Raw genomic sequence first — 25574 nt, forward strand, 5'->3', positions numbered from 1 at the left:
ACCTTATTGGTGGGTCATGTGTCCGGCATCCTTATGATATGCCCCAGCCATCGTATCCTGACAGCCTTCGCCACCGCAAGCTCTTGGTTCATCCTTCTCCTCCACGCTCAATGTTCGTATACTCCGCCAAAGATGATTCGGAGGATGTTCCAGGGGATGCCCAGAGCATTTGCGTTCTCCGCCCGGATGGTTCAGGACTCGTATCCATAGAGGACCACCGGGCGAGTCAATGATCAATATAGCTCACATTTCGTGCGGTCTCGAAGTTTTCGAACCATCTTATCATCATTCTATTATCATTACATGGTTGTTCAGGAGTTCTGATACTTATGGGCTCTGGACTCTTTCACATGGTAAGTTTTGACGCGCTGGAGATAAATCTGTTAATTTAGTAAACTTTATGGAACTGGAATAGTTATGCACGTTCAGAAGCAAACCTAGTAGGTTCATTTTGTTCCTAAAACGGATCGATCAGAGCAAGGTTAACATTTTTGAAACTAGTAGGATCGATCGGAACGTTATAATCGGTAGTAACAGTAGGTTCGGTAGGAGCGATAAGTCGAAACGGTTGGAACGATCGGAACGGTCGGAACGGTTGATACCAGTATTGCGAACGGTAACGTAAATAGTAAATAGTATTATTCCGGAGCCTTGTGTCTTCGGCTCCCCTTCCCCTCCCTACCGCTCATCGCGTTGGAAACCGGTACTTCAGAACGCTACTACCGAACCTGCCCGAAAAACTTCTGGCTTCGTTCCATTCTAATTGTTCTGAAAATTTCACATGACCAGTCGGTAATTGGAAAACATCTTTTATAGACGGACACAATTGGATTCCAATTCGATTTAAATTGCCAGAAAACTAGAAAATTAATTCCAACTTATCGTTGGTAAACTGGTGGAGGCGCCCTAAATCAGTGCTGCCCAAACTTTTTAGGATCGCGGACCACTTGGCTTTGAAAATACATTTGCCGCGGCCGACAACCATAAAGGGCGTTCATTTTTTAGATTTGGTTCAAAGTTTTTGATAAAAAATATGTTTAAATCTCATTCTAGACATTCCTGTTGAACTGATACTGATACTGATTGTGGGGAAAACAATTGCGCGATATGTATAGTAATAAGCTTTACCTTTTCAAAAATAAATTCATTCGCGGACCAAGTCTGTTAACGCTACGGACTACAGGCTGGAGACCACTGCCCTAAATTATCACGTAGTAGTGTTTCAACACACTCAATATGGTGTTCTGTTGTTTCAATGTTCAAATTTGTTCATTGCATAAAGAAAATGTAGTAGCTTTTTTCTCTTCCAAAATCTTCCAGAATAATATGCAACTATAAATTTCTCCATATTCTCCAAAACGGTAGAGGAATAAGCTTTATACAGAATACCTGATAAATATTGATTGCATGTGATAAAGGGTTAAAATGTAGGTCAAGTAAAATGTGGGCCATTCGCCACAGGATTCTAAATGATTTAACAAAATAAAAAAAAACTGTATGACCATCAAACGAGTGAAAAGGCTTAATCTGTTCCTCGATATTGATGCCTCCGATATTGCTCTTTATTAGAACCCCGGAACGAATTGTTTCGTTGTTCCGGAATGACTGAACGGGAATATTGTTTCCACGCAGTGTAGTACTTACCACAAGCCCGATTCCCTTGAAAATGGTAGCAAAATCGATTCTGACCCATTTTGGCTCTATGATACATGAACTTCCATTGCTTACATGTTATCCATTGCTTCTTAAGCCCGTTCGCTGGAGTAAACACTCTGCCACATTATTATAGCACGAACAAAAGTGACGATAACGCTGACCGAACACCTTGTACCTAGTAACATCGTTTTGGCTGGGCAACGAACGCAACAGCATGAGCATGAGGCAGAAGAAACGAATCGCGCAAAAGGTGCGTCTCTGCGTACGATACACTCCGCTGAATGGGGAAGCAGCAAAACAAAAAAAAAAAAGGCGGGAGTTTGCACGGGACCCACTTCGGGCATTCTTTCGGGCGTTCGTTCTTTCTTTACGTTGCCGTGATTTATAAAAGAAGATCATCTGGGCGCCAAACGAGTTAGTCCATTGAAGAACGTGTTCCGCGCAGCGTCTATCGATCGTCTTTCGGTGGTGGTCCGGGTTCTCGTGTGGTTCTCTGGAAACTTGTTTGTGCTTGCTGTGTGTGTGTGAGAAGAGGGTGATGAATATCGGGCGGTAATAATGTGCTGTGATTAGGGTGGATTAGTTCAGCAGACAGAGAACGATTATTTTTGTGTGATTTTTGTGATCGTGGTCATTGATCTCAACCCTTACATCCGCACCACGCGTTAACGAGCGAGCGCCATGTGGTCGAGCCAGAAATCGTTGGTTATCCGTACCTTTGTAGCTAGTGTAGTTGGTATGTTGTGTCATGCAACAGTTAATGGTCAGTTTTATAGCTTAAGCTTCGGTACGGATGAAAGCTACAACACGGCTCCGGTACAGGCCGGAGCTCCCAGTGGACCCACCCAGCACCAGCACGAGATTCGCCATAAGGTGACCCCCCTCGAGGCGATGATCGACAAGACGAATCATCTCGGGTTTCGGGTGCTTCACCAGCACTCGAAAGGCAATCGGAACAATATTGCGTTCTCACCGTGCTCCTTGGCCAGCATACTTGTAGCCCTGTACGAGGGAGCGGCTGGCAATAGTGCGGCGGAGCTACACGGCCAGCTGGTAGCGCCGTACGATAAGGATGTGCTACGCGTTGGATACCGGGATATTCACCGTCGACTGCGCAGCTATTTCTATCAGAAAGAAAACCTTTTGAATGGGCTGAGCTTGAGCAGTGAAAATATTACCATTAGGTGAGTATGGTTCCAGTGATCTTCTGTGAGAGTGGGGCTGGTGTTTGGGGTTGGTTGATTGTTTGAATTTTCCCCCTCATAACAGACCGGAATATGAGTCGGTGCTTAAATTTTATGGATACGATTTGGAAAACATACCGGAAATGCGAACGCTAACAACTACCACCCCGATGCCGGCCACCACACTTGAAATGGATTTGGAAGAAACGACGAGCGATGCAACGACTGAAATTGGAAATTCAACCGAACCGGTAGAACTGTCGACGACCGTCGGAACGATGCCTGACGAGCCTGCCACGGGCAGTACAGTCGATTCTGTAACGACAACGGAAGCATCCCAGACGACGAGCGATACAGGCGGCGATATGGATATAACCACTACCATGGTTTCGTCCGAGCCAGCGGAGGAAACCACCACGGAAGCGACGGAAGAAACTTCCGAACCTCCGACGACGGATGGCGAGGAACCGGTGACGGAGGAGACGGGTGGTGAGAAGCGGCGACGAAACCTGCGAAAGCGTGGACAGCGTTTGCTTCAGCGTCGCCATCCGGACTCACCGCAGCGGAGACGATCTGTGCGCCAGAAGCGGCAACCGGAAGAGATCGACATCATCAGCCACCAACGGTTCCTGCAGAACTTCCTGCTGCAGGACGTAACGACCAACCCTTCACCAGCGCTGCTTGCCACGGCCGGGTTTCCACCCGCGGTGGACAACACGGTCCGGAAGAACCCCTTCCTGCAGCAGCCCGATGCGTACCGGCTGCTGGACGATACGATCGAGCATAACTTCTACCTAACCGAGACGGACATCGTGAAGGTGCCGTACAAGGTGTACAACACGATCCTCAAGTACGCTTACATCGAGCGGCTCCAGTCGACCGTTATTGAGCTGGAGCTCGATTCGGAAGATTACAAGCTGCTGATCATACTGCCCGACTACGAGTTTGGGCTGGGCAATGTGTTGAAGCTGCTGCAGATAGGCGACAATGTGCCGAGCCTGCGGGAAGTGACGGAGCAGATGAGCCCGACCTGGGTGAAAACGATCGTGCCGAAGTTCAACCTGAAGGGCAACATCATCCTGACGAGCGATTTGCAAAATGTAAGAACAGCACCTAAACCCCGAACGACGGAGGGTGGTGCGGGTCGGCACGGTGCAATGATTTATGTTGTTGGTTTTACCATGCCCCACCCACCTTTCTTCCACAGCTGGGCATCAACGACATTTTCGAACCGTCCCGGGCCGACTTCTCCCTGATGACCGAAGATCCGACGATCTACGCGAAGCACATTGAACAATCGATCAACGTTAACATCCGGACGCATTCGCTGCAGCAGCTAAAGCGTAATTATGCAACCAAACACACACACACACACACACACACACGAATGCTACCGCTTCCCGTTGCACATTTGCATATCATTATGTTTCTGCATGACCGCTGGCTATAATTGGTCCGCTGCCGAATGGTGTGGGCGTTGGTTGTTGCTTGGGTGGTCGTGGAGAATTGCATTCTACGCACATGAGCACACGGTTGCGTTTTGCATTCCTGTGATCGTTTGTGACCAACCGGAATTCATTGCATTCTTCGTGCTAGAAACTGTTTTGTATTCTTTTCCTTTGTTTTTTGTAGGGTTTACGTCGCTTTACAAAAATCCGGTCGAGCTTGCCGTCAACTATCCATTTTTGTTCTGCATTCTCGATAACGAGCTTGACCTGGCACTGATGATTGGCAGAATATTGAACCCGCTGAATGCACGTATACACTAACGCAAAAGAATGTGGGGTATGTTACGCAGCACCGTAAGAACCATTCCACATAGCACAAAGTGCCTGCCGACGTTTTACAATAAAGCTTCAAGCATGAACGTGTTGTTAGCTTTCTTCTCACACAATGCGCTCGATTGGTGGACGCATTGTGCTCTTTATTTTCTTACCGTTTCCTAACTTTACTAGCATTTTCTAACATTCCTTCTTCAACAAATTGCCCGCCGGCATACATTCGGGCTTTACATCGCTACGTTTGCAACTCTGTTGCCTCTCCTACATCAACTGATCACATACAACCGATCATACCTACATACATATATTACAGCTCTACTGTGTATACTTTTACATGGGCACGCCTCATCCAGAAGCTTGATAAAAAGCAACAACAAAAAAAACGATATAATTATGAAGTACAATTTGTGTGCTGCCTTCTTCTGCTTGTAGCAACTACTGCTATACACCGTTCAATTTGCTACCTAAATTATTTGTCTCAAGTTCGTTGATGTATGGTTGCAGGAAACATTTCGCAAGACGGATGCCTACAACGCGTCACAGCAAGCAACACGATCATTATGATTTTTCGCAGTGTTACACTTTGATCCTCTGTTTCCTATTTGGTATTGTTTGTGGTAGTGCGTCGCGCTACTGGAAGACTTGTTATCTTTGTTCTCCTTCTTTTCACATATCCACTTTTTGTCTCAGTGTCTGTGCACTGTTCCCATTTTGTAACTGGCCGGTATTCGTTTACCGATTCATTAAGTCGCCGAAACCATTCAAAAGTGTAGCGTAATGGCGCGTGACACTTCTTGTGCCATGTACCTGGTACACCCGTGCATGCACTCATAACTGTACCTGGGTGTACCAATATTGTGCATCAACACCGCACCCCGAAGATACGCTCTCGTACCTCGACACAGCCACAGTTGGATGGGGTAGGTGGGATAAGGAAAGCTGGTGCGCATAGGGGAGAGGGGCCCTTAGGGGTGGCTTACATCCTGCTTAGCGGTCGTAGGAATGTCCACCCTGCTCGAATGCTGTTGTCTCACCGTGGCGTCAATCTATCGTATGCGTAAACCAAACACCGAACACAGGAAACGGAAGTAAGGTCGTTAGTGAGGAAGAGAGAGAGAAAAAAGCATTAGTGTCCGAGGGCGAAGGATTGCCTTGGGCGAGGGAACGGGAAGGGGAATGTTCGGAGTGGTCGCATGAATCATCGACTTCATTTCACACACTCCAAGGAAGTCATACGTACATCGCCACCGTTCTCGATAAACTTCGCCAGCCGCTGCTTCATGGCACGTGCAACCGGGGGCGAGAAGAGGTCAGTGTTCAGATAGGTCTGCTGCTCGTCGAGGTAGATGCGTTCCGTCCCCTGCGCACCGCGCCAGCGCAACAGCACGCTCGTACCGTAGCCAACGAGGAACGTCACGAGATAGCCCAGCACGCTAAACCACAGATAAGACAATCGGTACAGATAGAAGTAGTCGGAGTCGTCCCGGGGTTCGGCGGCCCGCTGCGCCATCGCTAGCGGCAGGCTGGTTTGATTGTAGCCCCCAAACTCGGAACAATCTTCCACGGAAAAGTCGAGCGTTTTTAGCGGTGGTCGGGGCTGCCCGAACCCGATCCACAGCGAAAACGACAGACCCACCAGCAGGCCCGTTATCACGCCCTGAGACCAACAAAAAAAGATAGGCAGTAAAAGCAACAGATGAAAAAATAATAGTAAATAACAAACGGTATCGATCGTGAGCTTACCCGCTGATTGGCACGTGTGGTGAACATTCCCATGGTGAAGAGCGCAAAAAGGGGTCCCCCGACAACGCCGAAAATCGTGAGCGATGCCTGCAGCACGCCGCCCATCTTTTGGGCGAGAAACGCAACCGCTATGCAAACCACACCGTACAGGAACGCCATCACCTTGGTCGGAAAGCTGGACTGCAGATCGGGCATCGGTTTCCGCTTCACCTTCTGGTACAGCGGCTTTAGGTAGTCTTCGAGCGTGACGGCGGCCAGCGAGTTGAGCGCGGCCGACACGGTCGACAGGCTGGCGGAGAAGATGCCGGACACGAACAGGCCTGGCAGCCCGGGTATATCGCCCATCGCGTCCACCACGAACAGTGGCATTGTTTGATCGCGCACCTTTATCCGGCCCTGGCGCAGCGGGTCACAGCTGCGATAGTAGTAGTAGATCGCCAGCCCGCTGAAGGACGTGCTGAGGCTGAGCAGCGACAGGATGGGCCAATTGAGCCAGAGCGCTTTCTGGGCGGACTTCAGGTTCTTGCACGTCTTCAGCCGCTGCACTTGCGTTTGGTTGACGGCGTACAGCGATAGGTAGGTAAACATGCCGCCGATCGTTAGCGTCCACCAGGTGTGCCGCGTGGTCGGGTTCGGATCGAAGCTGTAAAGGATGGCGGTACCGCTGGTTAGCATTGGGAAAGAAAATGTACCATGTAAAGTGACGCTTACTTCCAAATCTCCAACCGGGCGCCCTCGGACGCTGCCTCCCATATTGGGCCGAGTCCGCCCGCCTTAACAGCAGCGCAAATAATGACCGCGTAGATGGCGGCAAACATCAGCACCGACTGGAAGACGTCGGTAAACAGTACCGCCTTCATGCCGCCGATCGTTGAGTAGAACGTGCAGATGCCACCGATCGCCAGGATCGAGTACGCCTGGTCAAGCCCTGTGACGGCCTGCAGCGCGAGGGCTGGCGCGTACACGGCTATACCCATGTACAGAATCATCTGCAGGGTGTACGCCAGCGAGGCTGCTAGTCGCGTCTTCTTGCCGAACCGCTTCTCCAGATACTGAAAGTGGCAGAAAAGAAAGAAAGAAAGGCGTACATGAATACTTACAAACAGCTAAGAAACTATAGTTATCGAAGAATTTGATAACCGTGAAATAATGGCGTACACCGCTTACCTCGTACGCACTGCACGCTTGTAGGCGAAAGAATACTGGCAGGAAGAGGTAGGCCGCAATCGGGGTAGCCAGCCCGTACGAGAGGTTGATGGCCACGAACTGCGTACCGAACTGGTAGTTTTCGTTCGACACGCCCAGCAGTGTGATCGCGGACATGAAGCTGGCCATCAGGCTGAACGACACCGGCCAGATCGACATGTTGCGATCCGCCAGCAGGTACTCCTGCAAGGGTAAGCGCGAGCGAGGAAGAGTAAAGCCAGCATTATAAAGGGGGAAGAGAGAACGAGCTAAGTATCGGGTTCGCAAGGGGTTGTTTTCGACTGTCGCTTCAGGTGAGGTCCAAAGTCCAGTGTAAGATCGCACGATCGCGTTTTGGGTACGCGCGTATTGGACCTAGCTGATCCTCCAATCGGTTTAGTTCTATGATCGGAAGTTATTTGTTGCTGTTTTATTTCTTCTTCGTGTTGGTTGTTATTCTTCCCTCGTCGATTGGTTGGACAAGGAGCTCCAGGTGCATGTTTGTTTCACGTTGTGTTTTATAAAAAACTTAACTCGCTAGCGCTCAAACTAGGTTTAAACTCGGCTCAACTACTCCAACTTTGGTCCCAATCTGCTCTTTCTAGTATAAGAATTTTGATACGTACCGCATTAGTTTTCTGCTTGCCGCCAGAAAACCGATAATACACGCCGATGCCCGCCGATATCATCAGCATGGCAATGAACACGACGTAATCCCACACGCCGAACGCGGAAGCCATGATGATGGTGCAGCCAGACTCTTTTGAATGGTGATAAGTTTAGGCACTGTCAGGCAGTCAACTGTAAGAAGAACCAATGATACACACTGATTAGAGAGGGCCGACTAGACAATCGGGAGGATCGAACAGTTCCTAATTACATTGTAATGCTAATGACATCAAATTAATTACCGGCTCTTTTTACGTTCGTTACAAAACACACCCCAACCAACACGCTTCGTTTAGCTTCCCAAACTTTATGGCATTCTAGTGCGGGTTGCGCTGGTCTCCTTCACGCTCGGTGTCGACTTGAACGACTGCCAGGCGGCGGACGCCATCAGCCTCATTATATTGCTGACCGGACGGAAATCCGACGGAAAGCGTGCGCGTACACAATCTCTCTCACTCTCTCTCTCTCTCTTTCTCTACCTCTGCCCAGTGTGGTAATGGCGGCAATGGCAAGAGAGACATCGTTCGAGTAATTACACGTGCTCAAAGAAACCACCCGCGCTCGATCAGACGGTTCTTCAGGAGATCGATTAGCCATCGTCCACGCGGTTTGCCGGAGGACCGAACGGGAGGGCTTTCGGTGTACTTTTCCCTTGTGTGTGTTTGTGTGAGAGTGTGGTTTGTTTTATTTGATGGCCCCACTCGTCATGTCCGCTTTGTGGGCTAAAGGCAAATGCTGACTGTTTCGAGTGGTTTCACAAGCGTGTGCTCCCAAGACCCACCGAAGAAACGTTTGTAGCCGCCAAAGTCAGCAAACGGGGCTCTTGAGCGCAACGGGAAGAAGGTGTAAGACCGTCGACAGGAAACTGTGTCAAAGGGTTACACACCCGCGGAAGGAAACTTCGGCCGTCCGTTACTCTTTTTATGATGCGGTGAGCCCAAATTTTCGAACCGTGTCAAGAAGGTGGCAGAGATCGACGCCCTTTCAATTACCATTTCCTTTCGGTTACCGGGGTGGAGAGATTTCTGATTTCTGTGTTTTTGAGGCTCGTTGTATTGTGCTGTATCGTAGAAAAAGGCAGTGAAACATGAAAGGAAAGCATTTCCATTTCACCACATCGTTTCATCTTTTCTCTCTGATGGTATTGTTGACTGGAGCTTGATAACATTGGTGTTCAAATCGCTTTGTAAGCGAGACTCCACCGCACTCAAGTTGCAAACGATAAGAAGCGTTTAAACACACACACTCACACAATACAAACAAGATGCAATAGACAATGGTTACAACACCTATAATTAAGCTAATCCTTCACAACTGACACCTTTTTCCCCGTGCAAAGCACGACGCCAACAGCTGATCGTCTTATCTTTCGTTTTGGGACAAAAAAAAAAAGAATGCTGAATAACACCCTCAACTGATGCCACACGCTCTTGAGTGTATGACGCGAAGTATTTTACTCTTTTGCTAAGAGTCTTTATTCAACTCGCGCCTGGAAGTGTTCTCCTCTCGCTTGGTTGTTCTGTCAGTTTTTCGGGCACAGCAATTAAAGGCACTTAATGGTAAGGGGCCAGCTTGACATGAGAATCTTCCACATGCAGCAGACCCATCCACCAGCCAAAGATCGGCCGGGTAGACGGGAGACGGTGGAGTGGTATTATGTTTATTGCTTCAATTAGCCTACACCGCGACATGCAGAAGCGCCACGAGACGAACCTTTTCGGTACAAAACATTGAATCTCAATTAAGGTGTCTCACGCCGTAATTGGGATAGGTCCATTGAGCATTACAAAAACACTTCAAATCGTACCGACCTTGTGCTCCAATTCTTCTCGCCCTGGTGGTGTGTTGATTAGGGACAGTTGCAAAGAACGATCGATCACTCGCTGGGCGGATGTTCATCCTAGCGGGGTTGCAACATTGTTGCAGCAGCATTGCTGCTATCAACCGGATGGAAGCGTATTGTAAAATCACACTAATCGAGCGGGTGTCATTATTATGGTGTGCCGATAAGCGAAACGCCACGATGAGATGTTCATCTCGGTATCTTTTCGTGCAGGGTAATTGCACCATCTTTACCGCAAGATGAATAAAGCGAGCAGTAGATAAGCAACCATTCCACCCCGTTTGCCACTAATTGTGTAGTCAAAATACATAACACGACGGCTGTTTGCAAGATACAGGCCCGTGCGGTTTCGTTCGCTGGGCTGGTAGGCAATTGATGGTTAACGGCCGTTCAACTACTTCCTGTGCGTGAATGGCAAGGGTAAGGAAGCCGCAAAAAAACTCGTCTTGTTTATGTTCTGGGTAAAAGTTAGTAGCGACGCCTATCAGAAGGATAATCGTAAGGTCAAACTTGTTTATAGTTGAAACGTTTTACAATACACAGGAATGACGGAGTAGGAGTGTAGTAAGGTTGATGTAGCATGATACGAGCACGGCTTGGTGCACATTTCAAGGCGCATATTAATGAATCGATTTGATTGTGCATTTGTTTGCATTTACATAACATTGTGCTTACATTGTTTGCTGCGAAGCGGGAATAACTACAACCGGCAGAATACAAGCTTTCTTATCGTTGGGTACTTTATTAACAGTTTTCTTCTAGGCAATGCTAATTCGAATTATTAAGTCGACCAGCAGGCGCGTCTAATTGGAATCCAGGTACAGCTCATTCACGTTGCTCGTTCGAAAAGGTTTAACATGTTATTCAAAAACCAATAAAAAATATTCAATTACATTGACACGTGTGTTGGTTCCAGAACGGTACGGTTTTAAATAAATTGATTAACATTTGGAATTATATTTTACTTACATTATATTATAGCATAATCCACAATGTATTGCAGTTTTGTATAATGTAATAGTCTAAATTTAAATTAAATATATTTTAAAATTCATCAAATTTAAATTAAACATAGTGTATCTTATAAATTCTAAGAATCTTAATTTTTCAACCAGATTCAAATTAGTTGATGTGTTCCTTTTTAATTTATTTTGGCTAAGCATTTTTTTAAATTACAGCTACAACATTGTAATAGAAGAAAACTGTAATTATTGATAATTGTATACATGCATTTATTGTTTGATAAGGATTTTTATTGTATTCCTTTTATTCGATGTTTTGTCCCAGGGCTTGACCAAGTCCATAAAGCGAGACCATTTTATAATCCATTTTATTTTACAGGGGATAAGTTAGAGATTAAAAAGGATATAATTTTATTACACCTTACAAATTTACAAAATAAGATCAGTTAATGATCTAATTTTAATTATTAGTTATTATTTTGTTCTTAGGTGTCCTTGATCTTGGTTCATTTTCGTATGGTTTTATTGTCATAATATTGTCGAATGAGTGGCAATATTTCTTCTTCTGGCCGATGTATTGAATGAATGTTTGACCCCCATACTGCAGGGGTCTCCAAACTACAGCCCGCGAACTAGTCATCAAGAGCCTTTAATGAGGCCCGCGATGACTGGGTAAAGGTTAAATTAAATAGCTTTCTTTTTTAACTAATTAATCAAAATTTATTTTTTTACTTCTGAAAGACGAAAATCAAGATTCAATAAAAGAAAGCTGCAGAAATTTGATATATTTTGTTAATATTTTCTTATTAAAACGAGATTTGAACTTCCATTCATTCTAAAGGTAGTGTCAAAAGGCCCTCAACAACGTTGATTGGAAGCGATGCGGCCCGCGAACTGAAAAGTTTGGAGACCCCTGTCATACTGTAATAGCCGTCTCTTAAGGAAATCATCACTGATTATTCAATGAATCTGAGGGAAAGTTTCACTTATTTATTGAGATTTCACGTACCTTCGACGTCCTATACGACCCCATCGGGCCCATTTTGACAAAAGCTAATATGATTTATTTTCCATATAAAACTAATTAGCTTTACCTGACCATGTTTTATTTGGTTCATCGGGCCCCTATCATGCTTAGCTGTGATCTCTATCCTATACAACCATGTCGTATAATCGCTCATACCACAACCGTACACAGTTTAGCAGTTTAGCAACAATGTTGCGGCCGGCCACATAATCAGTAAATGTACGGTTTTTGGCGCGAGTCTCTTTTTGCGCGCCTTCTATTTTGGCCGACGACACTCTCACTTGGTTGAAGAGATTTCAACCGGGTGGCAAACATAAATTAGTGTCAAAATACATTCCTTGCCAAACACGGCCCGGTGGGTGTGTTGTTCATAAACATTCTTCAAATACTTTCTTTTTGATGCGTGGTAGAATGCAGGGAAGGTTAAGACATGCAGGAGTTTTAGTGAGAGACGATGATAGTTGGATACTGCGAATGCACAAAAAATTGTATGTCGATTCCGAAAAAAATAGCGTTGTTAATAAAAGCTATACCAGCTGAAAATGTAATTTTCCATGCATCACGCCATACCAAAAATTCATTTACCGATTGCTGATAGCTCTGCTCGTCTTAGCCCTTCAAAACGCTTATCAGAAGAGAACCAGAATGTGTTTGAGAGGAGAGAAAGAGAGGGAGAGATATCGTTCAGGAGAAAAGAAACGGAAATCGACCTTGAATTTACGCATGCTCCGCTTGTGAAGGGTCAGCAAGTACAACACGTTGTTATGGGGAGTTGTCATATGACGACAGCTCGTGGCGCCGGTTTCATTGATCGCGGAGTAAAAAGAGTGACTAGATGCTACGCACGCATACGCACAACCGCGATAGGATAGTTGTGTGAGCAAGGGCTGAAGCATTCCTATACGCTGTGTGTTTGTGTGGCGTGATGGTTGTGACGAAACAATCCCGCGTGCTCAGAATGTTGCCCTATCCCTGTGCCCCGATCTCGAACCACTAACACTGGTATGACGTCACGTGTCCCGATATTGGTTAACTGAAGATGGGTTAAAATTGACCCTAATAACTCCTAGCGTGAGTTTTGTAGTGAATACTTTATTTACTTACATGCATTCACTTTGGTGCAACACGGGCACAATTATGTAAGTAGGAGTGTGCAATCCGCTGGCAAATGACGATTTGAAGTTGCGAACACGCCACATACACTGCTACAATTCTCAGTACTGTTTTCACTGCTGCCGAGAGCGAATTAATGAAGGTGTTTTTGCTTCGCACGTGCAGCGTGTACACTGTACACAACCTTACGAAAAGCGGCACACCATCAAAACTAGCACATTACTCTTGACAGCGTGACCTTTGGAACCGTCCCGCCGGACAGGGCCAACGTTGCGCCAGCATCGGACTGCAACAGGGAACCAATACGCTTCTATCTATCATACACACGGACGGCCTTCACGAAGCGGAGAAGTTAGCGTTAACGGGACACCACTTCTTGTTTTAATCACTGCACGTTACTCTGCTACTACAACACCAATGCCCAATCACTCTTTCGTTTCCCTATCACTGCGCAGGTCTCGCCTTCGGTTCGCACACGGCGAACTGATAAACAATTCACTAATCACTGTTTAGACGGTCTGCAGGCCAAATCGTTCCTTTCTGTGGCAAGAGCGACACTGTTCCGGGTGCTAACGCACTCTTTATCCTCACAGCAATTCCACCCGCTCTGCTGTGTTGCACCGAGCGCAACTGTAACTATGGAGACGCTCGCAAACGTGCGATTTGTGCAACTGTGAAATGCACGGCGTGCGAAGCAGTAAAATGTGCAACATTGCAGAATATCACGAAAGGCTGGGAATTATAAATAACAAACTCAACGCAGCTACGGACACCATCGGTCACAGAGCAACCGTACCGTACCGGCGACCGCGAGGGTCAATCGTCAAGGTATTCGCATCAACGCCTTTGTATACAGTATACACACACACACACACACGCATACATACTTTCCCGAAAATATTTGGGTTATTCGCTGGACGACAGACGCACAAGGGAGCGGTGGATACGGTGCTTCAAAAATTTCTCCCAATAAAAAAAACAACGCTTCACATACAAACTTTCACGATTCACTACATCTTTTCCAACACTTTTCACGAATGCACAGCACAGGTACCAATAAAGGAACGATATGGTGCATTGTTATCTTACCATTTCACTAGAATTGAGCTGAATTTTCCAAGCAGTCGAAAAATTTTCGCCGGAAAATCTTGTGAGCAGCGCGAGCAAACGGGGAAGACGTCCGTCAGCTGAGGAGTATCGATGAATACAACGGCTGCCCGCTGGGCAAAGCGACCGAAGAAATCATTGCCTTTCGCGCATTTTCTCATGCCTTCTTTTTCTCCCCTACGGCAAATTTGTCAAGCAGCACTCGTCTCCTGTTCTTTTTTTTACCCCTCGCCTGAGCGGGCTGTCACAGGTTTAGATGTGGTGGTGCGTCAGACCAGAGTGACCAGAAATACCGATTTTTCTGTATTCCTACCGATTTTTGATATGCCTACCGATTCACAGATGAGCCCCCTAAAACTACCGATTTTTCATTTCTCCTACCGAAAATCACAGATTTTTCGTAATACTAACCAAAAAGTCATATTACCATTTCCCAAATCACTGATGTATAAAACTCTATATGGAAATCACTAGCAACCAAGGATAATGTATTTAGAAGGTTGATTTTTATCGCTTCTATTGGGCGACATTGTGGAAGACATCTGTCACTCTCTGCATACAAATTTCATTACCCCGCACCAGCCCTCCACAATTTTTAAACCGGAGCCCCCGGAACAGTTATGTCAAGTCGAAAAATGTAATTTTAATCTGAACAACTTCACCTTGTCATTTATAACACCTTGCTAGCAACCCGAACCAGAAGTTCAACAGAGACAACTAAGGCCCGTGTCTGCACTTCATGAAGTCGAACGCGCTGATAAAATTTTATATGTAATTTTACAGATAATGTAACCCGGCGCTCTAGCAGCAATAGAACACGACATCGAACATGAAAAATGTGTAGGACTTCACATGTTCGATTTGTGGGTTATCACATCAAACATGTAAAATCCCATATATTTTTCATGGTCGATGTCGCGTTCGATTGCTGCCAGAGCGTCCCAATCATTTGTTGGGTTAAATTCCCTAGTACAATTTTCAGATCGACATTTAAGAAAGGCTTCATGTGACCGATATGAACCAAATCTAAACTATCTCCTTTAAATAAATGAAAGATGTTATTTTCTCGTGCTGCTCTTCATGGGACAGATTAGCTTCCATCTCCGACAACCCCCCCCCCCCCCCGCTCAACACTTCAAAGCCTACCGAAAACTACCGAAAAATCTTAAACTCCTACCGAAAACTACCGATAAAATTTTGATGCGCCTACCGAAAACTGCCAAAAATAATCTGGCCACTCTGCGTCAGACAACCATGGCTGTCAGGTGTCGTCCGTGCTCATTCCCTCCATAGCGCTATCTCTTTCGCGCGTGTTTGCTCATGATTGCTGCGGTGCTTAAAAAAGCCGTTAACAAACATTGCGGCGATGAAGTTGAATTCTCACAAATCAAACCAAAAAAGCGTAATGAGTTCAAACGCTACAATGTAAAAATGGCCACAGAATCGCTAGCTCACGCTAGAGGGTTTACTGTGCAATGCGCAGAACTCTAGTTCCCATTCACACGTTCTGCCCGGCGCTGATTTTCATCATCTTTCCGTTCCGCCGGCATCTAGAACACAGACAGTTGATTGTGAAACCGGCATACTGGAAAGATCATTGACAGGTAAAAGGGCCTGCCACCGAGCTGAACGTGTTAAGCATTAAGCATATTTTTGTTACACTTTTTTACTTTCGTAAATTACTCAGATGTGCTGTGTCGTCTGCGCATGGTTGCGAGTGTGCGTGTGTATGCAAAACTGTCGCCAAATGTGTGATCTTCTGGAATGTTATGATCCATCGGTCAAAGAAAGAACCCAAGCGCCACAGATTAAGCTTAAACGACTAAAACATCGAATATCCATAGAAAAAAATAAAAGCTCCACAGCTTCATTGGTTTGATCAATAGATGGCGTATTACAACTCATTATTATATTGCTATCCTTTTCTTGCAATGTGTTTCAACAAGTTTCATCTTATCATGACCTATATTAGCCTTCTAACTTTCTGAGCAAAAATCTATATGAATGGTCGTGTGGTCAGATACGTGGGTATCGACACCAATGACCATTACTCAAATCTCACTTGCTTCAGTGCTGGTGGTTTACATTGAAGGTTACTATTTAAACAATCGTTCTAGTTCTAGCGATGCATAACTTCAATGCGAAACCATATAAGTACAGAGGGAATAAGAAAGCTATCCAAGCGAGGAAAGTGCTCCACTGGTTGGGTATCCCACCAACAGATAACAGATGGCGCCACCAGCTTTTTGCTATTTTTAGAATGCATGAGTCGTTCATCGTCTTGCAAAACGAAGTCTTTCTAAATTCCGTGTAGGTAGAGAGCTTGAGTCGTTTAGAACCCGTTTAGTGGTCGTTTAATGAATTTGTGGTACTTGGGAATTGATACAGGCAGGCCTTGGCTGACAACGGTTGTTGTGCCAAAGAAGAAGTAGTAGAGAATAAAAAAAATAATCTCTTCTTCTACTTTAGCACAACAACCCACTAGTGAAGTGAGCTTGGCTTTCAGTGACTTATTGTTACCATAGCAGGATAATCAGTCTTACGTATGGGGGCACGTGCACCCATAACGGGCATTCTGTTAAGTCGTACGAGTTGACGACTCTACCACCAGGCCAGCGAAACCAACATTACTTCTGAATAAAAACAGGATTTCTTTCGGAGGAGATATTTTATTGTGCGCTTGTTTACTGTCTTTATGTTCTATTATTTAATATTGCTTATGATCGATACTTTGAGGGGAAAAAAAACAAAATAAGTAGCTAGGGAGGTAATAAAAAATTGAGCACCACAAGCTTGGAATTAACTGTGCAGATCACAGCAATCCGAAAAAGTTCCCCATTGTGCGCGGTTTGGCGAGTCGTTTGCTCTCGACTACCCGCTTGTCCTGATCGTATCTGGCTAGATGATCTCCACAACTGATTGTATAGTTGTATAAATTATCTGGGAAAAAAACAAAAACAAAAACAAATGTAGAACAAACTCTTTACTCCAACCACGTCGATCAAGCACCGAACCCGATGTGTAATATTACCTCGTAATAATTTGCGTGACTGTGCCATACCTCCATAATCGGAAGGCAGGAGATGTTGAGGGATGTAAGGGAAAAGAGTATGCATCTTGGTGTGCAAATGCAGCATTTCAAGCAACTCTTTCTTCATGAACGGCCTGATCATGGTCATGATGCGATCGATGAACGGCACCACGTTGGCAAGATGTAGTCCCTTAAGCCGAATTGGTAAGCCTTCCTGTATGAAGTATAGCAAATCTTTAAGCGTAAATATGCCCAACTTCGGCAGGTGTCCAAGATGAATGCCGTCCATGTCGATGATGAGGATCGATCCGTTATTACATCCTTCCTCCCAAAGTTGGATATCAACACACATGAGCGCACTGTGGGCATGGGAGAGTAGAGAAAAATTATCAAACTGATGGTTGAAACAAATCAAAGGAAATACTTACAGCGTCAGCAAGGAGCTGAGAGAAAATTTACTAGCGTCTGGGTCAACGATCTTGGCCAGCATCACTCGATATCCTTCGGGCGTTAGTTCAGGAAGGATGGCTAAATCGCTGCAAAGATGAGTTCAGCATTTGGTTTATCATCATTCGCACAATCTTTTTTTAATGTTTATTCATTTATAATTTACTTTTACTCACAGTACATCCATCGCCATCAGTATCGCATCTTTATCGAGGTTTCTGTTGGCGAACAGATTCTTACAGCTCGTTCGAAAAGTATAGTAGCACTCGATCGTACGTTGTGCCGCCTCCAGATCGTAGTAATTTGAGTGTAGAAACAGGATCAATTCGAGCTCGGTAACTGATGGTAGATGCGGCTGGCCTTTCACCCACTCGCCTAACTTCTGCACATCAGTAGCTCGCAGTTCGCCTGCATACCTTCGGTACTGGTCTTCGACGTTAGCGAACTGGATGGTTTTCATCGCGAGCAGATTTTCAGAATGGAGATGTGCAAAGCAACTTCAAACTTTATTCGCTGGAGTGCTGCAGTTGACTGGAGCCTAAATAATTTCTAAACCGGACATGACCCACAGTGGCAAGACCCAGGGGTACGGAAGGGATTTTTTAAGTGTCGTTTTTGTCGTCCAGCTTCCTAATCCATTAAAGCAAATATGCACGCGGAAGGCCTTGGAAAGATAGAATTAACCCTTGAAGAGCCAGAGTGGCTAAAGGTTACGATATTAAAAACCTAAATGTGCGACGTTTTAGATACTGGAATTGAAACCACCCCATTGCATGATCTTCGCGGGTTAGCTCGATCTGATGGAGGTCTTGCTTACATGCTATTTTGCTTGTTATTGCAGTAATTCAGCTAACTTGTTTTATCTCATCTGGATGAATGAGAATGTAATGTCTTTCTACAGACTTGTACCGTATCGCCGTACAGACGTCATGGTTTCGGATCGCCAAGTCGGTTGGAATTGACAAAAAATAAAAACTAAATAAAAGATGTGTCTTTGACGCATGCCAACAGTAATTCTGCCATCAACCTCGTGCAATGGAGTAGGTCGCTGGTTGATTGTATGCCAAGAGTTGTGTTTTGTTTTATGTTTTTGTTTGTTACTTCATACCCAGCAAGGGTAAAGTAGTTTGGCGAGGATTTTTAATCCGAATTGGATGTGGAACCTGTTTTATCTAAAACCTAAAGACTATATATATACGTACTTCATATGTAAAATGTAAATTTTTAGTCATAGTCAACTATCAATGTATATTATGTTTAATCTTTTTAAGAGTATAATTTAGCTGGCGTCAATAAAAATGAAGTTCAATTGACTATGACATGAAGTGTATTGACTTACTCAAAAGAAATATTCGTTTTTTACCACGTAATCGCAACGAGGGGCGATCCCATGGTACAGTCGTCAACTCGTACGGCATTAATAATATATCCGTCGTGGGTTCAATCCTCATATGGACCGTTCCTACTGCAGCAAGGTTTTTGACTATATCCGACGAACAAAGATCAGTAGTCTCGAAAGCCTGTAAAAGCCGGCATGTCCGCATAGGCACGATACGCTAAATAGAAGAACAATCACAACGAGTGGACGATCCCGTATGGGAATCGAACTACATCTGACCAATTGGAATTTTGTAACGTCCATAGACATTTCTGCTAGGACATGTCGGATCTGGCGGAAGGAGACTTCTAGCGATTGGCATATAATAATTTTATTTTCAATTCAATAGGATAATTATAGTGATTGCTAAAAAAGGAAACAATGTTCTTTTCGGATGTATATCATAGAATGGAACAAAAAGGCGTCGGTTAAAAGCGTAGCCAGTCCACTTTCAATTTACGGCGTGCCCAAATGGTTCGCTCCAGAGGTTTTTTTTATTATGCGTCCGTATCATAGAAGGTAAGGTAAATAATAATATTATAGTTATAGTTACATAATGCCTACTAGTAAAATAATTGTTTAATGAGTAATCGCAATTACAAATTAGAATGTAATTTCGCAAGCCAGCAAGCAGTGGTCGGGCATTCCATTTGCACGTTATGTGTTGTGTGCTTTTCAATGGAGTTTCAAATGGTTTGAACATTATGATTTATGTACACAATGAAGAGAACTATAAAATAGAAAGTGCCATAAATCGAAATCAGGGCAAACGAGTTTTAACAAAAAAAAAAAGAACAGTACTCGCTGTAATAGATACGAGCTACCTGAAATAAACGAAATCTATAATGCGATTGTGGTTGCTTGGGCGCTTATGGTTCCATCATCATAGGTAGTGTTCGATTTTAATTGTCCTACTGTGGTATACATCTTTCTCTCTCTCAATCGCTCTATCTCTCGCTTCTTGATTTATCCTTCGATATTTGTGCTTTGTTTAAGTTTCTGTGGCAGTTTCAATAAATAAGTTTGATTGGTTTAGTATACAATATATCCTAACGGCTATTGCAAGAGATTAATTATACGAATACAATAAAGTCAGGCCTTCCCATCGATTGATTCTCATTCAGGTCGTCCTGATATAGCAAGGAAAACCCATCCGATTAGGTGGCATAATAAAGCCTATGAAACTTGGCTTAAAGACGCAGGTCGTTATGCCAAAGTAAGAAGAAAATAATAATAACCAGATAACAAGTTCTTAAACTGATTGTTTCGCCTTGAGGGATGTGGAGAAAACACTCTGAATATTGAACGTTACAAATCTATCGTCACATCACCCCTAATACTTGCGAACATCGTGGATAGCTTGAGGCTTACGCTTAGCAATTCAATCGCAATACAACATTACAGGAAACATCGATCGGGATCGATAAACTGTTCGACTTTGTGATTTTTTGTGTTGCAGTTGCATTTTATACATTTTCTGTGCATCCTTAACTATATAAAAATCGTTATAAAAACACATTACCTATACCAACTACAGGTGAAGAGAATCCGGGCTGCCGGGTTCATTCGATAGGTTCGTGATCGTTTCGTACACATCCTGATACTTCGCGCAGCGATTTGTAAGGATCGTAGTATCGGATCATTCTTTTCCAAAAGGAAGTTGCGCTTCGTTAACAATAATATGGCAGTTTTCATCCATTGTTTTTCTTTTAGCGAGAGAAAAGAAATAAACACATCAATTTGTTACTAGTAAATACATTGACTACACGCATTGGTGCACCTCATTACAATAAGCTTTATGTGTAGCAAGGCAGTTTCGTACGGTATTGTAAGTAGGTAGAGCTACTAGTAAAGATTGCTTTTTTTCTTAATTTTTTTTGTTTTGTTATAAGAAAAAAGAAGAACAGATTTGACCGGCTTTGATCGGAAGTTCGATTTTGGCAGTGGGCTCGTAATACTACACCAAACATAGGATGGCAGTAATCTGCCACTTGAGATTCGTGCATCCGTGGTTGTACAGAGTGGGGTCTGAAATACAAGCTTCACGTTGCTTTCTTTACAAATCAAATCTGAGTACGTTTATCATCAATTTTACTAAATAGTTAACGTAAATAATTTTCTTCACCCGTTTAGGGTGGTTTGGTTTGACTGTTATTTTATTTTTGTTTATCACTATTGAGTATTTTCGGGTATAATTGCTTATGGGAGATTCGATTCGACCGGTGCTTATGTTTTGTATTAAATATTCTAATCGACTCATTCATTTTCAAACACAACAGACTCAACAGCGAGAACATTTTAAAAGTTCTCATTTATTATGCCATTAGGGTTAGAGAGATTTTGAAGTAATGTTTTGCTCTCTTTCATGCACGAATATTTTCTTTGCCAGTTTTTAGTAATTTTCAGGGTTTTATGACTTTTTTTATGACTTTTCTTCTTTGTTGTTTTTACAGTTTTACAGGGAATGAAAAGGAACGTAATAGTCCACTAAAAAAGCCGTTTACACTTTTGAATGTTTAATATTGCACCGAATCGATCGAAAGGTCAAAGGTCGGTCTAATGAACGTGAAGATAGAAGCTAACGTGGTCCGACCAGCATATTGATAAATGTATGGCAATAGGTTGATGAGGCAGTGAAACGCCTCAATCAGAATAAATGACGCCGAGAGAGGTTAGGATGAAACGAGACTACTATTAAGCTAAGCTAAGTGGTTAGTGGAGAACCGATCTTTCCGGTGTAGCGGTATTCACACTAGCAGATTCTACTTTGCTGCTTGTGTTTGTTAGTCAGTGGACAGACAATGGGTCCTTAAAACAGAACTTAAATTCGCTGTCGCGCGATCGACTGCTGGCACTAGTGGGCGGTTCTCGGTGGAACCGTTTCTCGGTCCTGGCCAGTTGGAACGACCGGGAATCGGTTCAGACCAACTGCCCAAGAGCACAGCTGATGCACTATGACCGCTGACCAGTTGGACGTGTTTCGTGTTCGTTTTGGCACATGTTCAAGGCATCGTTAGCTCGAAGCTGTTACGTTAATGGGAGAGAGGAAATTTTAGAAGCACACACACACACTCACACGCAAACACGAATACACACGTTCACACATATACACAAGCAAATAGTTCCATATAAAATAAATGTGTGTGTGCGAACTACGCTCCACGTTACGGACGGTACAAGAGCGGGAACGGGACGTGCTCTACCGCTAGACGTGGCTTGCTTGGTACATCCACCGCAGGAAAGAGACGGCCACTAGCACACAGATAACACGGAAGATCGTTGGATATTGGTGGTATGGTCGTGATCGCTGAAAACACCAGTCCTTAAACACTAACACTGTAAGGTCATGGGTTTCGAAACTCTCGTCCTTGAGGTCGTAGGATGGCTCCCTAGCTCCTCAGCGGTGCGTTCTACATTAGCTCCAGATACAGATTGGTACGTCGTGACACAGAGCAACTCCCACAGTAGCCACCACAAAGTGCCCGAACCTTTTGATACGGCGGTTGCAGCTACGGAAATAGCATAAAAAAAGGATAGTTAATAACGATATCGTTGACCGTTGCGTTGGAGCAGCCCTTTGCCGTTTTGGTTCGATTTCTTACCGGCACCAGGAACTTTATGACCGCGTGGACACCAGACTTTTCCCACGAAGTGTGGGGTCGAATGCGAAACGGTGTGCCCTTGAGATTGATCGCAAAATCACCCTGCGGACAACGGCCCGTATTGCTGTAGCAGTCACCGGCCGATCCGAACGGTTGCTTCTTGCCGGAGCTGTTCGTGAACCGGAAGTCGTTCGTGTGCACCTGCAGCGTCGACACGTTGATCCGGATCTTGCGGTAATGCGTCGCACCGTAGCTAATGCTCGAGTCCGCCCAATCGCGTTGCGAGTTTTCACACTTGTTCGCATCGGCCGCTCGTCGATTGATGTAGATGGCATAGTTTTCCGTGGGACCTATGGTAGCGGTAGATCACATTGTATAAGAAGCATTTCCAGCAGCATGTCAAACCAATCGGTGTGTACTTACCGGCGGGCAGGGAGAGATATTCGGTCGGCGTGTCCGTCGCCATACCGTGGCAGTAGATCTTAGCCTTCGTCCCATTGACGTGCATCATGTACTCGCCGTCCGTTTTATGCTTGCGCCGCGCATCGTTGCAATTGCGGTAGACGGGTTCGTGATGACGGTTGCGCAACGCTGTGCGGCATCCCGGTGGTTTCTGGCAGGATGCAGTCTTGCTCGGCCGTGTGCTTTCCGAGCAGCGGTTCGACTCGACCTTCATCTTTTCGTCGTAGCACTTAACGGTGCGATTCTGCTTACCCTTACAGTTGCACTATAATACGAATGAGGAGGATGAATGCAAGATAGGTAGATGTGGTGAGTGAGTGCCGTGCATGTGAGAGGCGCTAGAACTGTTGCGATACGGATGGTAGAGTGGATCTCTGGAGTGGTCCAGCTACGTTCTGCGTGCCGGATCTTGTTGATTTTTTGAGTCTTTTGAGCGGTTTGATCGTGAAACACATAGAAGGTGTGTACGAGAAGTGTAGCAGAGGGCAAGGTGATAGAAAACTAGACACAGATTCTGCTCGTAGCAATAGCAGAAAGAAGGATACGTTATAAGAGACTGCAGCTTGCGATGTTCATCTTCTGTCTGCCGTCTCTTGAGCGACTGTGAATTGTTATACTTTCATTACACTGAGCTTTCGATCCTCAACCCAAACTAGCGCACAACGCACTTTGGAAGCGGCTGCTAAGGATGAGGATGAACTATGTTAGTACCAGAGCGGAAGCAAATGGACGAAATTGTTGTTTGGAATGTGTATGTTTGCAACAGAAGCTTGACATTGGCAGCTGAGTAACGTGTTTTTCCTTTTCAACAAGTGGTGGACACTTATTCCATTAAAACATGATTGGATCGGTACACAAAAAACTAAAAGCCAGATGTGCCCCGCAGAAAAGTTACAGGAGATGGGTAAATATTTGTTTGAGGAAATCAGCATCTTCTGAATTCCTTCAAGTGTTTTGGAAAACATGAGAACTTTGCTTTGAAAACATACTTCAACCCAAAAAATAAAACGTAATTCGTAAGGTACAGAGATCATACTTAGAAGTGAAGTGATTGCACTGAATGGCGGATACCAATACTCGACACATACTTTGTTCGGCTTCGAAATTCTCCAGCGGCAGTGAGTGAGCGCTTCGCAGACCTTCGTATTCGGGGGTTTCAGCATCGCGTTGCAGGCTTTCGGCATGATCGTACGGCCATTGGTGCAGGTCACATTTCGCACTGTTCTACCGGTGCCGCACCCAACCGAACACTGTGCGTCGTTCACGCCCAATTCACGCACGTGGTTTAATGATTATTTGGGACAAGAATTAGTTTCGAGGAGGGTTTTGTAGTTCGGCGGGTTTGCCACCATGGGAAAAAGTGTAGGAAGTTGTTTTTTTGTTGGAGGGTGTAGAGTGTGTGAGATTGAGTGTAATGTCGGAAAGGGAATATTCAACGCGAGTGTGTAATTTTAAGGGCATGTGTGTGTGTGTTTGTGTGTGATGGGAATGGAACAAGAATACAAATAAAAACATAACAATGGGTGGGTGGGGTGGAAAGTGTGACCAATGCATTTCAGATGGTTGGCATCACCGGAATAGCGTGGATGGCGATGGTGAGCACGGTGTGTGGTCGGTGGGTTGGTTGGTTGGTTGGTTGGTTGGTTCGGGTGTTGGTGTACACAGAGATGGTGAGACATGACAGATAGTAACGGGTAGGAAGACAAAATAATACGATCGTTAGAAGGATGGTATAAGTACTGCAAGAGAATCGCTAAGAAAATCGTTAATTATCGTTTATAAAGGTAAGGAGGTGGTAGGCGTAACGTGTACCGCGTAACGAATGCAAAGACTATTTGAACTATTTTAATACTTTAAAATATCGATTTAGAATAGTAGATAAAACCACAATCAAGAGATTGAAGTAGCTTGATTTTTGTTTACTTTATATAAAAAAAGAAGATTTTGAATTAGTTTAATTAAATTTTTTATGTTTAAAATATGCTGCAATCGTTACACGTAACACTACTAAAGAGCGAGGCAAAGCCAAAGCTCCACATAGCGGTTGTGATCCAGCAGAATGGATAGTTCATAGAAAAGGGAAGTTTTATCAATCAAAACATAGAAAGGGTGTGGTGGGATGTTTATGGACACAAGTAAAATTAACATAGCTACGCTGCGCACCTCAGACCAGTTCCCGGGAACCCAGCGGAACGGGCACGGTTTGCTACACTTTTTCTTCAGCTTGGCTGGCGTCGGCATTCTAGCGTTGGCACAGTACTTCGGGTCGACTTTGCGCCCAGTTCTGAGCGGATGCGGATTGTCGATCGACTTGGGATACAGCCGCTTGCAGATGACATTCGGCTTGCGGCGACCCTCGGCATCGCAAGATCCGGCGCACTGCA

The 25574-nt window shown here is 44.8% G+C and overlaps 4 protein-coding genes across 13 annotated transcripts in view; 1 reads left to right on the forward strand and 3 right to left on the reverse strand.

Annotated features, from left to right (window-relative positions):
- Nucleotides 1–1964: 1964 nt before the first annotated feature.
- On the forward strand, nucleotides 1965–4707 carry LOC1274034 (uncharacterized). Its single transcript, XM_313094.5, has 4 exons — nucleotides 1965–2840; nucleotides 2926–3940; nucleotides 4048–4183; nucleotides 4473–4707. Exons 1-4 carry the CDS (start codon nucleotides 2338–2340, stop codon nucleotides 4607–4609), a joined length of 1791 nt encoding a protein of 596 aa, XP_313094.5. The 5' UTR covers nucleotides 1965–2337; the 3' UTR covers nucleotides 4610–4707.
- A 2-nt stretch (nucleotides 4708–4709) lies between these two features.
- LOC1274035 (putative sodium-dependent multivitamin transporter) lies at nucleotides 4710–14370 on the reverse strand. Of its 4 annotated transcripts, none has more exons than XM_061647549.1 (7): nucleotides 13155–14370; nucleotides 8176–8350; nucleotides 7532–7753; nucleotides 7076–7416; nucleotides 6365–7007; nucleotides 5862–6278; nucleotides 4710–5667 (listed from the first exon to the last, which is right to left on the reverse strand). In XM_061647549.1, the coding sequence occupies exons 2-7, from the start codon at nucleotides 8287–8289 to the stop codon at nucleotides 5587–5589; spliced, it is 1818 nt and encodes a 605-aa protein (XP_061503533.1). In that variant the 5' UTR covers nucleotides 8290–8350; nucleotides 13155–14370; the 3' UTR covers nucleotides 4710–5586. The 4 variants fall into 4 exon arrangements, with proteins under 4 accessions (XP_061503533.1, XP_061503535.1, XP_313095.4 ...); XM_061647551.1 differs by having other exon boundaries at nucleotides 14253–14369; XM_313095.5 differs by lacking the exon at nucleotides 13155–14370 and adding an exon at nucleotides 8461–8701.
- Nucleotides 14371–16923: 2553 nt separating this feature from the next.
- Nucleotides 16924–18320, reverse strand: LOC1274036 (alpha-tocopherol transfer protein). The gene is made up of 4 exons (XM_061642682.1): nucleotides 17925–18320; nucleotides 17730–17837; nucleotides 17302–17660; nucleotides 16924–17210 (listed from the first exon to the last, which is right to left on the reverse strand). Exons 1-4 carry the CDS (start codon nucleotides 18206–18208, stop codon nucleotides 17083–17085), a joined length of 879 nt encoding a protein of 292 aa, XP_061498666.1. The 5' UTR covers nucleotides 18209–18320; the 3' UTR covers nucleotides 16924–17082.
- Nucleotides 18321–19575: 1255 nt separating this feature from the next.
- LOC1274038 (A disintegrin and metalloproteinase with thrombospondin motifs 9) overlaps nucleotides 19576–25574 on the reverse strand; it is a 157191-nt gene continuing 151192 nt past the window's right edge. For 6 of the 7 annotated variants that reach the window (XM_061642678.1, XM_061642673.1, XM_061642676.1 and 3 more), the window contains 5 exons: nucleotides 25354–25569; nucleotides 24279–24440; nucleotides 23152–23455; nucleotides 22729–23078; nucleotides 19576–22635 (listed from right to left, as the gene is read on the reverse strand). In XM_061642678.1, coding sequence (XP_061498662.1) covers nucleotides 22537–22635; nucleotides 22729–23078; nucleotides 23152–23455; nucleotides 24279–24440; nucleotides 25354–25569 — 1131 coding nt within the window. In that variant the 3' untranslated portion in view covers nucleotides 19576–22536. The remainder of the gene's footprint in view (nucleotides 22636–22728; nucleotides 23079–23151; nucleotides 23456–24278; nucleotides 24441–25353; nucleotides 25570–25574) is intronic. The other variant, XM_061642677.1, reaches the window with a different exon arrangement.

Source organism: Anopheles gambiae, chromosome 2 (assembly GCF_943734735.2).
Source record: "Anopheles gambiae chromosome 2, idAnoGambNW_F1_1, whole genome shotgun sequence".
NCBI lineage: Eukaryota > Metazoa > Arthropoda > Insecta > Diptera > Culicidae > Anopheles > Anopheles gambiae.

What these genes read in the sequence shown, in the direction of transcription:
- LOC1274034 (XM_313094.5), top strand. Translation starts at nt 2,338, where the DNA reads ATGTGGTCGAGCCAGAAATCGTTGGTTATCCGTACCTTTGTAGCTAGT. An exon ending in AGTGAAAATATTACCATTAG is followed by an intron (nt 2,841 to 2,925) that starts GTGAGTATGGTT and finishes CCCTCATAACAG; the next exon opens with ACCGGAATATGAGTCGGTGC. An exon ending in TTCGCTGCAGCAGCTAAAGC is followed by an intron (nt 4,184 to 4,472) that starts GTAATTATGCAA and finishes TGTTTTTTGTAG; the next exon opens with GGTTTACGTCGCTTTACAAA.
- LOC1274035 (XM_061647549.1), bottom strand. Translation starts at nt 8,289, where the DNA reads ATGGCTTCCGCGTTCGGCGTGTGGGATTACGTCGTGTTCATTGCCATG. An exon ending in GCAAGCAGAAAACTAATGCG is followed by an intron (nt 7,754 to 8,175) that starts GTACGTATCAAA and finishes TTACCCTTGCAG; the next exon opens with GAGTACCTGCTGGCGGATCG. An exon ending in AAGCGTGCAGTGCGTACGAG is followed by an intron (nt 7,417 to 7,531) that starts GTAAGCGGTGTA and finishes TGCCACTTTCAG; the next exon opens with TATCTGGAGAAGCGGTTCGG.
- LOC1274036 (XM_061642682.1), bottom strand. Translation starts at nt 18,208, where the DNA reads ATGAAAACCATCCAGTTCGCTAACGTCGAAGACCAGTACCGAAGGTAT. An exon ending in CTGATGGCGATGGATGTACT is followed by an intron (nt 17,838 to 17,924) that starts GTGAGTAAAAGT and finishes TCATCTTTGCAG; the next exon opens with CGATTTAGCCATCCTTCCTG. An exon ending in CTCAGCTCCTTGCTGACGCT is followed by an intron (nt 17,661 to 17,729) that starts GTAAGTATTTCC and finishes CCATGCCCACAG; the next exon opens with TGCGCTCATGTGTGTTGATA.